The following is a 12,202-nucleotide window of genomic DNA, read 5'->3' on the forward strand; positions in this document are numbered from 1 at the left end:
AATTCTGTAGGACAAAGGCAATTATGGGATGAAGTATACATTTCATGGAGTTAAAAGATCTGAAGATCTGATCTACTCCAATCTCCTCATTTTACAGAAGAGGAAAATAAGGCCAAGAGATGGAAAGTGACTTTACCTGAGGTCATACAAGTAGTAAGTATCATGGTATCACTGATCTGGATCTGGAAAGGACTTCAGAGGCCATCTGGTCAAACATCTTCATTTAACAGATGAGGGAACTGAGGCTTGGGGAGCTTAAATCACTTACCCTCATTTCTTACCTGATTGCAAAACTACTCTGGTACTTCTCTGACTGACTTCTCTGCCATGCCATGGAGGAAACCTCATCATCCTGCAAGATCCCATCAGCCTCGGGACATCACTTCATCACCACCCTCTGCCCCTCTGATCTCAGGGCAGAGTCATGAACCCTGAAGCCTCCTTTCAAGAAGGGAGCTCATCTAAGAATGAAACAACCAAGTGGCTCCATGGTTAGAGTGCTGGGCCTGGAGTCAGGAAGACCTGAATTCAAATTCAGCTTCAGACACTAGCCGTGTGACCCTGGGCAAGTCACTTAACCACTGTTTGCCTTGATCTACTAGAGAATAAAATGGCAAACCACAAAACCCCTTGGACAGTAATGCTATTCTATGGTCCATGGGGTCACAAAAAAGTAGAACATGAGTGAACAAACAATATCTCAAAATATCTCCTCTTTTCTCACCTGGTTGCACTACTTTGGGATTTCTCTGACTTCTCCACCCTGTTCTCACACTGAGTACCATCCAAGGCCATCCCCTCCATTTTTCAGCTTCTTTTTGTGTATTGGCTTCCCCCACTAGATTGTAAGAAGTCTTGAGGGTAGAGACCATCTTTCTTCATATTTGTTTCCCCCATGTTTAGTAACTGCCTGGCACATAGTAGGCACTTAATAAATGTTTATTGACTATTAACATAGGTAGTAAGTGATGGGGCCAGGATATTTACCAGACTGTCAGATTCCACCGTAGCATGCTGAGTATCCTTGCCAACAAACAATTTCAATTACCCCAGTGGTGATTGTGGCCTCCTCTCCCTGGCTCCAACCCAAAAGGGATAAGGCTGGGACCTTTAATTTCATTGGTGTAGGGATCTCCTGGAAGAGAAATCTCCCTCTCTCAATCCAGGCAGACAATTTCTCTGCAGTTTATTGCCTTGGGCACTGAGAGAGATTAAGTGACTTCCTCAGGGACACATAGCCAAGATTCCTTCTAGGTGGGATACAGCATGAAAGTTATATAAAAGTCTGGGTTAGCATAGCTGACCTGGCATTCTGCCTGGCCCAAAGATCAACAAGATATGAGGCACTGTCAGCAAAGGGACTGGGCACAATCCACAAAGTGTCGTCTTCATACAAAACTGTAGTCATCCCCACATGCGACATCCCCATGTTCAGATGTGGTAACTACACCTCAGGAAAGAAACAGTAGCACTAGAGAAAGAGGGGCAACTGACATGATGAAGAGGATTGAGACTGACTGAGAAGAACTTGCCTCTTCTATCTACCAAGACAAAAGTGAAAGGGAATGGATGTGAAATTGACAAAACCACAATGGTAATAAAACAGGCTACTAAGCGAGAACCACAAGAAATTACTTTGGAGCCTATTAACTCACCCTGTAGGGAAACAAATTCCCACCAACTCTCAGGGATAGAGTGTATATCTAAGGTAAAGCAATCAATAAGCATTTCTAGCATAGCTACCCTGTGCCCAGCACTGTGCTATTCACTATGGGGCATTAAAGGGAAATATAAGCATCAATGCCTTTAAAGAGCTCACACTTTAGGGCAATTACACTTATAAACACAAAAAAAATAGAGAACAGTATCCAATTTAGGGCTTAAAGATGTGGTAAAGACTTAAGTGCCATAGGAATTCAGAGAAGAGAGAGAGAAACTACAGGCTGGAGTAGAAATTAGAGCAGAAATTCCTTGAGGGCAGGGATTGTTTCACTTTTGTTTCTGTATCCCTAGGCTTTGCTTGGTAGCAGGCAAAACTCAGGTGCTTTATGAAATGTTTTCCTAAGAGATCCTAGTAGGGTGTGGAGGTATCACATTGGAGGATATGATACCTGACCTCTGCCTGGAATGGTGGATAGGATTGGGAAGTATAGGCAGATGGGAAGGTGTGGGGATTGAAAGCAGAGAGAGCAGCATGAGCACAGAGTGGCAGGAACAAACACAGTGACTGTGGGCTAGATTCCCTATTAGGGAAATAGTGGGGAAAGGGTCTGAGCAGTAGGGTAAAGTGAACTGAGATTGTAAAGAATCTCAAAATCCAAAAAAAAAAAAGTACTTCAAAATCCAGGCAGAAGAAGTTTTCAAACTTCATGCTAAAATTCCTTGATATAGCTCTTTAAGATTTGCAAAGTGCGGGCGGCCAGGTAGCACAGTAAGAGCACCAGCCCCAGATTTGGGATGACCTGGGATCGAATCCAGCCTCAGACACTTAGCACCCACCCAGAAACACCTGGCCGTGTAACCTTGAGCAAGTTACTTAACCCTGATTGCTTTAAAAAAAAAAAAAAAGATTTGCAAAGTGATGTGCATACAGCATCTCATTTGAGCCTAACAACAGCACTTAGTAGATATTGTAGATATTATTAATTCCATATTACTAGGGAAGACACTAAAGTTTAGAGAAATCAAGTGATTTGCCCAGGGATTCAAATAACTAGGATTCAAACCCAGGTCTCTCCTAATTCCAAATCTAGCTCATTGTACTATATTCTAGGAAGAGCCATTTTAGGTACTACAGCGAGGAATGGAAGGGAAGGAAGAGAGAGAGAGAGAGAGAGAGAGAGAGAGAGAGAGAGAGAGAGAGAGAATAATTCATTTTATCATGGTTTTGTTTTGAAAGTCAACTTTGGGGAGGAAGGGGGGTGGGAGAGAGACCCATCAGCATTTCATTTCATCATGGTATTATTCTGAAAGTCAACTTTGTGTGTGTGTGTGTGTGTGTGTGTGTGTGTGTGTGTGAGAGAGAGAGAGAGAGAGAGAGAGAGAGAGAGAGAGAGAAAGAGAACACAGATTTTTTCCTGCAAATTAAACAAACAACAAGCTTTATGAAGTGCCTACTGTGTACAAAAAAAAAGCTCTGTTAGATGCCAGTAACACAAAGACTAGGAAATACTAGGGAAGCTAGGTGGTGCAGGGGATACAGAGAACTAAGCCTCAAGTCCAGGAAGACTTGAGGTCAAATCCAGCTTCAGACACTGACTAGCCATGTAACCCTGGGCAAGTCACTTAAACTCTGTCTGCGGAATGCTGGGGATAAGTTCTCTTACCCTGGCAGTGTACTTTCTGGGGATGTCCACATAGATGATAAGGTTGATGCACACATTGCCAGAGTTAGCTCAGTGTTTGGGAGGCTCCAAAGGAAGGTGTGAGAGAAAAGTAATTAGACTGCCTACCAAGCTGAATGTCTACAGAGCCATGGTACTAACCCCATTATTGTATATACACCTGTGAAACTTGGACAGTTTACCAGTGCCATGCCAGGAAATTGAATCGCTTCCATTTGAATGGTCTTAAGAAGATTCCAAAGATCACCAAAATAAGATACCAGACACTGAGGGCCTTTCTTGAACTAAACTGCCAAGCATTCTATCTCTACTGCAGAGAGGGTAATTGCTGGGCTGGCCATGTTGTTCCAATGCCTAAAAGATAATTTTTACAGAGAATGCACACATTTTTACAGAGAATGAGCAAATGATCATGTGGAGGTAAGAAGAATTGCTACAAGGACACTCAAGGTCTCTCTGAGTTGTGATACATGGGAAACAATGGCCTAGGACTGTCCGGCATAGCATGCCTCAATCAAAGAAGGCACTATGCTCTATGAGCAAAACAGAATTGCAATATTTTAGAAGATAAGCAAGATGCACAGACTCCAAATGTTTCTGCCCTGTGGGCTCCTATCAACCACAGTTGGACACATTGTATCTTGACCCCAATGTAATGATATCATTTTGGTCCTCTTCAAGAACAAAGGACAATAACCAACCAGTCTCAGTTCCCACATATAATAAAATGGGGATAATAATAGGACCTAACTCTCAGGGTTATTGTGAGGATCAAATGAGATAATATTGGTAAAGTGCATGGCACATAGTAGGCACTATAGAAATGTTATCATCATCATCATTATTGTACAGTTTTATAGAGAGGATAATAAACTTAAGGAGCTTAACTTTAAAACCTCCTTTCCAAAGCTTTCTATGATGGTGCACAGGGGTCACAGTACTGTATTCAGAGTCCAGAAAACCTAAGGTTTAAATCCTGCTCCACACTCTAGCCGAATGAATTATGTCGTTAACTTAAATTCTTTCAGCCTCAGTTTCTCATCTGTAAAATTGGGATAAGAATAGCACCTGACTCCCAGAGTTGTTGTGAGGACCAAATGAGACTTTATAGATATAATTATCTCCTATTCCTGTCACTTATTTGCTGGGTAACCTTGAGCAAATCATTTCCTTTCCTTGGGTCCCAGTTTCCTCATATTTAAAATAAAAGGGTTGAATAGGATGGCTCTTAGGATCCTTTCCAGCTGTATATTCAGTACAATGTAAACTGCTTGAGAGCAGAGACTTATTCTTCCCGGTTTTTTTCCCCAGTAAAAAGAAAATAATTGTGGGAAGAGAATTTGGAACTCAGTCTTAAAAACAAATGTTAAAAATTGTGTTTACATGTAACTGGGGGGAGGGAAATTAAGTACTACATAAATACAAAAAAAAATAGACTTTTAAAAATGAATCATAAGACCTCCCCCTCCACTCTGCCCCCACCTTCAGAAGTATATTGTTTACATTTTGGTAATGTGTTTGATCCTTGTTTCTGTGTGTGTCTTCGAGGGTGTGTGTGTGTATGTGTGTGTGTGTGTGTGAGACATAAAGAAGGTTGATGGGGAATTTCTGGGGTGATGAGTCTTTGGATCTTTGATCCCATCGTCTTCCAAAAGCTGTACTTATGACCATTGAATTGGGGAACTTCTACCAGGACTGGTCTAGTAACTCCTCCCTGAATGTGGGGACATCTTAATTTTCATCTTTTGGGAATGAATTGCTTGACTGGACTATTGTGGGTCCAAAACACACCTTTGCACTGGGTCAAAGAAAGAAGTACATAGCAGATCCCTTTTGCTATTCCTGGAGCTTCAGAGCTTCAGGTGAGGTGGGGGTAGGGGAAGTGGAGGAAGCCTAAGAGTATACATAGATGTATGCATGTTGGTTCCCCCTATAGAAAGTAACCTCCTTGAACAAAGAAATCGATTTGTTTTCTTGTCTTTTGTGTCCTAAGGGTCTAGTAGAGTGCCTGGCACATTTTTTTTTCCCTGAGGGGACTCATGATTTCACATATATAGGTGAAGAAGTGGTACAGTGGATAGAATGCTGGACTTGGAATCAGGAAGACTCATCTTTCTTTTTTTAAGATGTTTTTATTTTTTTGCTTTTTGGAGGGCAATTGGGGTTAAGTGACTTGCCCAAGGTCACATGGCTAGTTTTTGTGTTAAGTGTCTGAGGCTGGATTTGAACTCAGGTCCTCCTGACTCTGGGGCAGTGCTCTATTCATAAGACTCATCTTTCTGAGTTCAAATCTGGCATTAGACATTTACTAGCTCTGTGACCCCAGGCAAGTTACTTTTCCCTGTTTGCCTCAGTTTCCTCATCTGTAAAATGAGCTGGAAAAAGAAATGGCAAATTCCTCCAGTATCTTTACCAAGTAAACCCCAAATGGAGTCATAGAGACTCAGACAGGACTGAAAATGACTGAACAACAACAAACCATCCTGGGACCTTACAGTCTTGGCACCTAATAGTCTTAGTTGCACTGAAAGTTTAAGTGACTTGGCCAGGATCACAACAACTAGAATGTGTCAGAGGTAGAACTTGAACCCAGGTCTTTCTGACTTTCAGGCCAGCTTGATTTTTTTAATTGATGATTGATTGATTGATTGATTGCTGTGTTCAACTTCTCCCACTTGGAGACATTAATAGTTGCCTTGGACATATGGCACATATGACTTTAATGTGCACATGTATGTATGTGTGTGTGTCCAGAGCTTGGGGCCCTGGGCCATAGGTTACACATAATTATCTCTGTTTTATCCTCCACCTTGCCCCTGGAGTAATAGACACTGAATCTTTGATAACCTTTTTTTTCTCCTCTTAAGGCCTAGCAAGAAACACCCGCTAGATACTTAAATAATTTTTGAGTGAGCTAATGAAACAATCATAGAAATCTAAGAATCCTAAGAGTTAGAAAGACCCTTAGAGGTCATCTAGTCCAACTCTCATTTGGATGGAGAAACCTGAGGCCCAGAAAGATAAAGTGAAGCATTTCATAATTATGTCATACAATTAACAAGTGAATGAATTGGGACTTGAATCTGGCTGTGGGTGTCCAAATCAATAATGTGCTTACTACATACAGACCAAGCACTATGCTAGATACTGGAAATTCTAAGACAGAAATCAAATGATCCCTTAGCTCAACGATCCCTTACTGAGATGAGACAACATGCAAACAGAGAAATTTTAACACGTGATAATTTGAGGGGAAAGGAGAAGATATTAACAACTAGAGACATCAGAAAACAGTTCTCATAGCTGTACTCTGAAGGGGTTCTAAGAGGTACAGTTGAGGAGTGTATAGCAGGCATGGGGGTAGGGTGGGAGTATACAGTACAAAAGTATGGAAGTCAGAATCTAAGCCTTATCTTTTGAGACTTTGGAATTCATGTGGCCAATATTTATTGCACTATGTGCAATGCCCTGAGCAATGAATGCCCTGAGCAACGCCTTGAGCAAAGCTTTGTAAGAGATACAAAGAGGGTCTCTATTCTCCCAGAGTCTAGGAAAGGAGTGCTTTGAGCAATAAATGGATTCTAGGTCTAAAGGACGCGAGGTCATCCAGTCTAGCCCTCTAGTTTTGCATATGATGAAATAGCTTGCTCAAGGTCACATAGGTTGTAAACTGCAGAGATGAGATTGGAACCTGGGTTTTAGGAGGCCAGGTTTGGCACCCTTACCACTGCACTGGCTGCATCACAAGGCCTCAAAGAACTAGCTCATCCAGAGATCAGAAAGTGGCTCAGCTTTGCAGAGTCCTAGGAGGAGGAGTGGGCACGGGAGATGTTCGAGGGGAAAACTGGCGCGCAGGGTTGGGGGTACAGATCTGGGGAGAAGAGGTCGTGCTGCAAGTGTGTATGGGTTGTTTCCAGAATGCAAGCTCCAGGACAGCAAGGACAGTCTTTTTGTCTTAGCATCCCTAGCGTTTACCCAGTGCCTGGCACCTACACCTAGTAGGTCCTTAGTGTTTTAATGGATTGAGTTGCATCCTGAAATAAAATAAAGGCGGGAGACAGTACCTGTGTGAGTGGATGTGAGTGTGTGGCGCTTGCCTGCCTGCCGCGGGGCGGGCTGGGGAGGGTTGAGTCGAAGTAGGGGAGGGGGGGGCGGCGCGGAAAAGGAGACTGGGGGGAGGGAAGGGGCGGGGCCGCAGAGGAGGTGGCTTGTAGGGTTGGCGGGCGGAGTCTGCGCCATTTCAGCTCTGAGCTGGGGCTGGCACGGTCGCATTTCGATCGCTCCTTTGCTCCCTCGGTGCCGCCTCCTCTTCCTCCTCCTACTCTTCTTCCTCCTTCATCTCCACTGTTCCTCTCTCCCTCTCCCTTTCCTCCTCTCCTCTCCTCCTGCTGCTGCCCGGACGCCGCCGTCGAGCCTTCAGCACCGTCATGGCGAACCTGAGCCCCAGCATCGTGGTGAGCTGACGCCGCAGCCCCTGCCCTCTCCTGCTGCTCCTCTCCCCCGCAACGCCCGCCAACCTTCCCCCCCTGCCAGTCCCTGTCCGGAGACCCCTATCTGGGCGGCAAGGAAGACTGGGGGAACTATCCCTGGGGGAGGGGGCTGGGCTGGCATAGGCTGGACTAGACCAGACCAGACTAGACTAGACGGAGGGGGGGGGGAGCGGGGTCAGGGCACACCAGGGGGCCGGGCGGGTGCTCAGGGCGAGGCTGGGGCTCAGGTGCGCCATGACGGTGCTGAAGGCTCGACGGCGGCGTCCGGGCAGCAGGGGGCGGGGGGGGGCGGAAAAGAAGGGGGGGGGGGGGGGGTGGCCCCACAATGGGGGGGATAGGGGAGAGAAACCCGTCATTGTGGGGGGGGGGGAATATGCGGCTACCAAGCTGGCGGGCAATAGAGGATTTGATAAGTGAGCCTGGCACCCACGTTTTCTGCTGGGCTCCTTTTAGGCTCAATAGGCAAGGGGTGCAATATGGATGAGTGGAGGGTCCCCCAAAAAATCGAGGGCGGAGTTAAGTAAGCAGGGCAGGAGGAGAGCGCCTTTTCCCCCCCTTCATTCATTAAGTATGATCCAGCAAAAGGATTTTTAAGTGCCCACCAAGTGCAAGCAAGGCACCCTGTACTAGGCACCTGGGGAGAGGAACCCACTACAACTGCACTGAAGGTAATAAGCCTCTGGGAGCTTCTGTAGAATTTCCACTATGTATGAAATACCCAGTGGAATATACCGTTTGACCAGAACTATTACACACACACACACACACACACACACACACACAGTCACTCTCCCCCCTTGCAGAGCTAGATTCAGCTTCTAGTAGCTTAAGATGAATTATTTTTTGATTTAAGAAAGCATGAATCACCTGAATCAAGCAATTAAATCAGGAAAGAATGAACCAACTGAATCCTACAAAAAGAGCGTTCTTTCTTACATATTAAGGAAATTTTTTTTTATAAAATTCAACTATTTCATCAGTTTAGTTCAATAAAATATATTAAGGTATTCGTCGTATAAAGGCACTGTCCTTTATGGGGGGGAGGGGAGGGGAGAGGGAGGGTAATGCAAAAAGGCTTCTGCCCCCAGGGGACTGAAATTCCTTCTATTGAAGTTCCCTCTATGTACATAGCACCAGGTGGGATACTGAATTTTTCCAAACATGGCCCCTCCCCACAAAGACCTATATTCACTTTTTAAAAGCTTGAAATATACATATCTTGTTTTGGATTTGAGACCAGGAAGACATTAATCAATTTAAACCTAGGAGAAGGCATTTTCTTACATTTGTATTGGAAGGATTGCACATTGAAGAAATTCAATTTAGGTGTATTTTATTGATTTTCATACGTTTTCTAAGCTCTGGGGTATAGAGGATGTCTGCAATTGAATAAGATTTGGTGCTGCTTATTTGTTGTATTGTGTGATTTAAAATGGATGATAGTCAAAATTTTGCCCATCATGAGATGTTTTTATGTGGGTAATCCCATCATGCTTTGTCTGCCATGTCTGTTTCCTTGGCTACCTAGGAATGATGTGTACCTTAAAAAAATAAAATGACAAATTCTAACTAAAAGATAATTTATGCAGCAAGGGTGAGAGGATGTGTTTTTATTCATTTGTATATAATTAATAAGTGCTTTGGGTGTTACAGGGCACTATATGAGGTGCATAGATAATGTTATATGTGCAGTTGTTCTCTTAATTTGAAATCTGTTATTACTGGTATGTTAATCCCTGTGCTAGAATTGAATTTCACCTTGGCAATAGGGTTTGTTGAGCTATTAAATATGTCTTTTCTCACCTAGAGTCCAGCAGCTGTGCTGGCAAGGATTAAAAATTAGATTGTAGATGTTCAAAAATATTCCTTAATGTGTTCGACTATAATCTGTGTGCATTTTTATTTTGAGAAATGAGAATGGTTTGCCACTCCCACTGTATGTCTTCATTTTGTGTTATATGATTAATCATACAGTATTTATCTGGATAATGCAGGTGGGAACCATAGGCAGAATGGAAGGCAAAAAAGATGGAGCCTACCAAAATCCAGAAGAGGAGGGGGGATCTGTTGCTTTGCTTTTCAGTACCTGGGGTTTGCTAGGCAGAAACTGGACTGCGGATTTTTTTTTCCATGATGCAGACATGATGGCAGTCATCTGCTAATATATCCTCTTCTCTTCCTACCTACATGCTTTATTTTATGAACATTAAAAGACTATAGGAGCTTGATTTCTTTCTTTGTTTCACGAAAATACAAATAGAAGCAGCTGCCATTTTAAAAATATTAACATCAAAATGATGGTTAGCCTGACAGATCGACAATAAAAATCAGAAATAAAGAAAATAGTCAAACATCCTGCCCTTGGCTACCTAATTAGTCTGGAAACAATGACACTGTTACAATTTTAACAGTAGTCTAGGATCATAGACTTGAAGCTGAAAATGACCTTAAATTGATTGTCTAGTTAAATCACCCTCTCAGACCCCTCCTCTCCCATTTTACAGATATGGAAACTGAGACTCAGGTTCAATGATTTGCCCAAGATCAGACTGAACGTAAGTGGCAGGGCTGGGATCTAAATTCAGAGGGTCCCCTCCATTTTTTTCTGCATCAGACTGCCTCCCTGACTGTTTTGTATTTGTATGGTAAATTATTTAATATTTTTTAATCTGGGAAGCCGCCTAAAAGCCTTTGAATTAGGTAAACATTTGTTTACCCCTTCCTTCTCCCCCATCCCTCCTCAAGTCCACCCTTGCCTCATCCAAGTGTGGAGGGTACCCTGTGGTCTCCTAAGCAATGCTAGCCCACCCCAAGCTTCCATCAGGTTTTACCTAACTGAAAAGTCTTTCAGTTTTGCCTGGAGAATAGACCTGTGTATCTAACACCTGAAGACCAGTTTAGCTAGGCCCATTTGGTCACATGCTAAGGACAAAAAAGAAGAAAAAGCCCTGCCCTTAACAGTCTGAATTCAGAGAGGTTTATCAGAGGGGCTCCCAGGCAAAAAAAGCGGGGAATAGTAGTTAAGTGGGTGGGACAACTCAATGATACTGTTTATTTTACCAGCTTTTTTAAGGTCCAAGTTTCCTGACCACATTTAATTTTTCAGAGCTGCTCCTAAAGACCCATATCCTAAGCCATAGAAGGATCTCCTTTATTCATTAGGGGAAGGAGTAAACCTCCTCTCCCCCCCCCCCCCATCAGATACTTGAAACATTCTAGTTGTTGAGTGGTTTTTCAATAGTGTCTGACTCTTTGTGGCCCCGTTTGGGGTTTTCTTGGCAAAGATAGTGGAGGAATTTGCCATTTCTTTCTCTAGCTCACTTTTCAGATGAGGAAACTGAGGCAAATAGGGTAAAATGACTTGCCCAGGATCACACAGCTATTAAGTGTCTGAGGCAAAAACTGTAGTTATATATGAAGTATTTTAGTACCACATGTATAACTACAATTTCTTTGGAGTAAATGACAGCAGAAGAAAGTGATTTAAAAAGTCAGTTTTTAATTTTTTGCATGACTATACATGTAGAAATTATGTCAAGTTGCCTTCTCAATGAGGGGGAGAATTTGGAACTCAAAATTTGAAGAAAAAAAAGAATGTTAAAATTGTTTTTTACATGTAATTGGGGGAAAAATAAGATTATTTTTTAAAAGTAAACATTTAATAAGCATCTACTGTTGTGCTAGGCACAGGACATACAAAGACCAAAATGAAAGTCACAGGTCCACAAATAAGCATCAATTTCCCAAAGTGAATTTGAAAAGCCAATGTGAGATTGTAGACCTTGGAATCAGGAAGGTGTGGGTTTGAATGTCACCTCACTTAGTAACTGTGTGATCTGGGTAGATTACAGCTTCTCTCAGATCCAGTAAATCTGTAAAATGAGGGGGTTGATTCACTGACCTCTAAGTTCCCTTTCAACTTTATATCTATGATCCTATGATGAACTGAAGAGGGGAGAGATCACTAACAACCTTGGGAATCAATCAAAAAGCATTTATTAAACTTCTACTATTTGCTAGTCATTGTGGTATGTCCTTGAAATAGAAAAACAACAAAAAATAAAATCTTTTTTTTAAAAAAAGGAAGAGCAGGGGAGGCTTCATAGAGGTGGTGTTCCCTGAGCTGGGCCTTGAAGAAAGGAAGATTTTGATAGTAGAAATATTAAAATGCAGAATAGTACTTATTTTCAAGACTTATAAAATAAAATTATGACTATCTATAAATGTAATTAACATTTAAGGTCATGTAGCTTGGTAGTTACTTACTAACACCCTTAATGAAGCTCTGGGCTGTCTCAGATGATCTCAAAGGGTTATCAAAATTAATTTCATGAGAATATTTGGTGCATTTTAATTCCCTTTAATGTA

The 12,202-nt window shown here is 42.6% G+C and overlaps 1 protein-coding gene across 4 annotated transcripts in view; it reads left to right on the forward strand.

The window, feature by feature from the left end:
- Window positions 1-12,202, forward strand: part of HPRT1 (hypoxanthine phosphoribosyltransferase 1) — a 65,561-nt gene that overhangs the window by 26,580 nt on the left and 26,779 nt on the right. For 2 of the 4 annotated variants that reach the window (XM_069074106.1, XM_069074109.1), the window contains exon 1: window positions 7,582-7,798. The exons of the other annotated variants lie outside the window; for them this stretch is intronic. In XM_069074106.1, coding sequence (XP_068930207.1) covers window positions 7,772-7,798 — 27 coding nt within the window. In that variant the 5' untranslated portion in view covers window positions 7,582-7,771. Of the gene's footprint in view, window positions 1-7,581; window positions 7,799-12,202 lie in introns of those variants that run through there. 4 annotated transcript variants of the gene reach the window in all.

Source organism: Petaurus breviceps, unplaced genomic scaffold (genome assembly GCF_028583685.1).
Source record: "Petaurus breviceps papuanus isolate PSGF00001 unplaced genomic scaffold, PetGlider_PUasm1.0 90881, whole genome shotgun sequence".
In the NCBI taxonomy this organism is placed as follows: domain Eukaryota; kingdom Metazoa; phylum Chordata; class Mammalia; order Diprotodontia; family Petauridae; genus Petaurus; species Petaurus breviceps.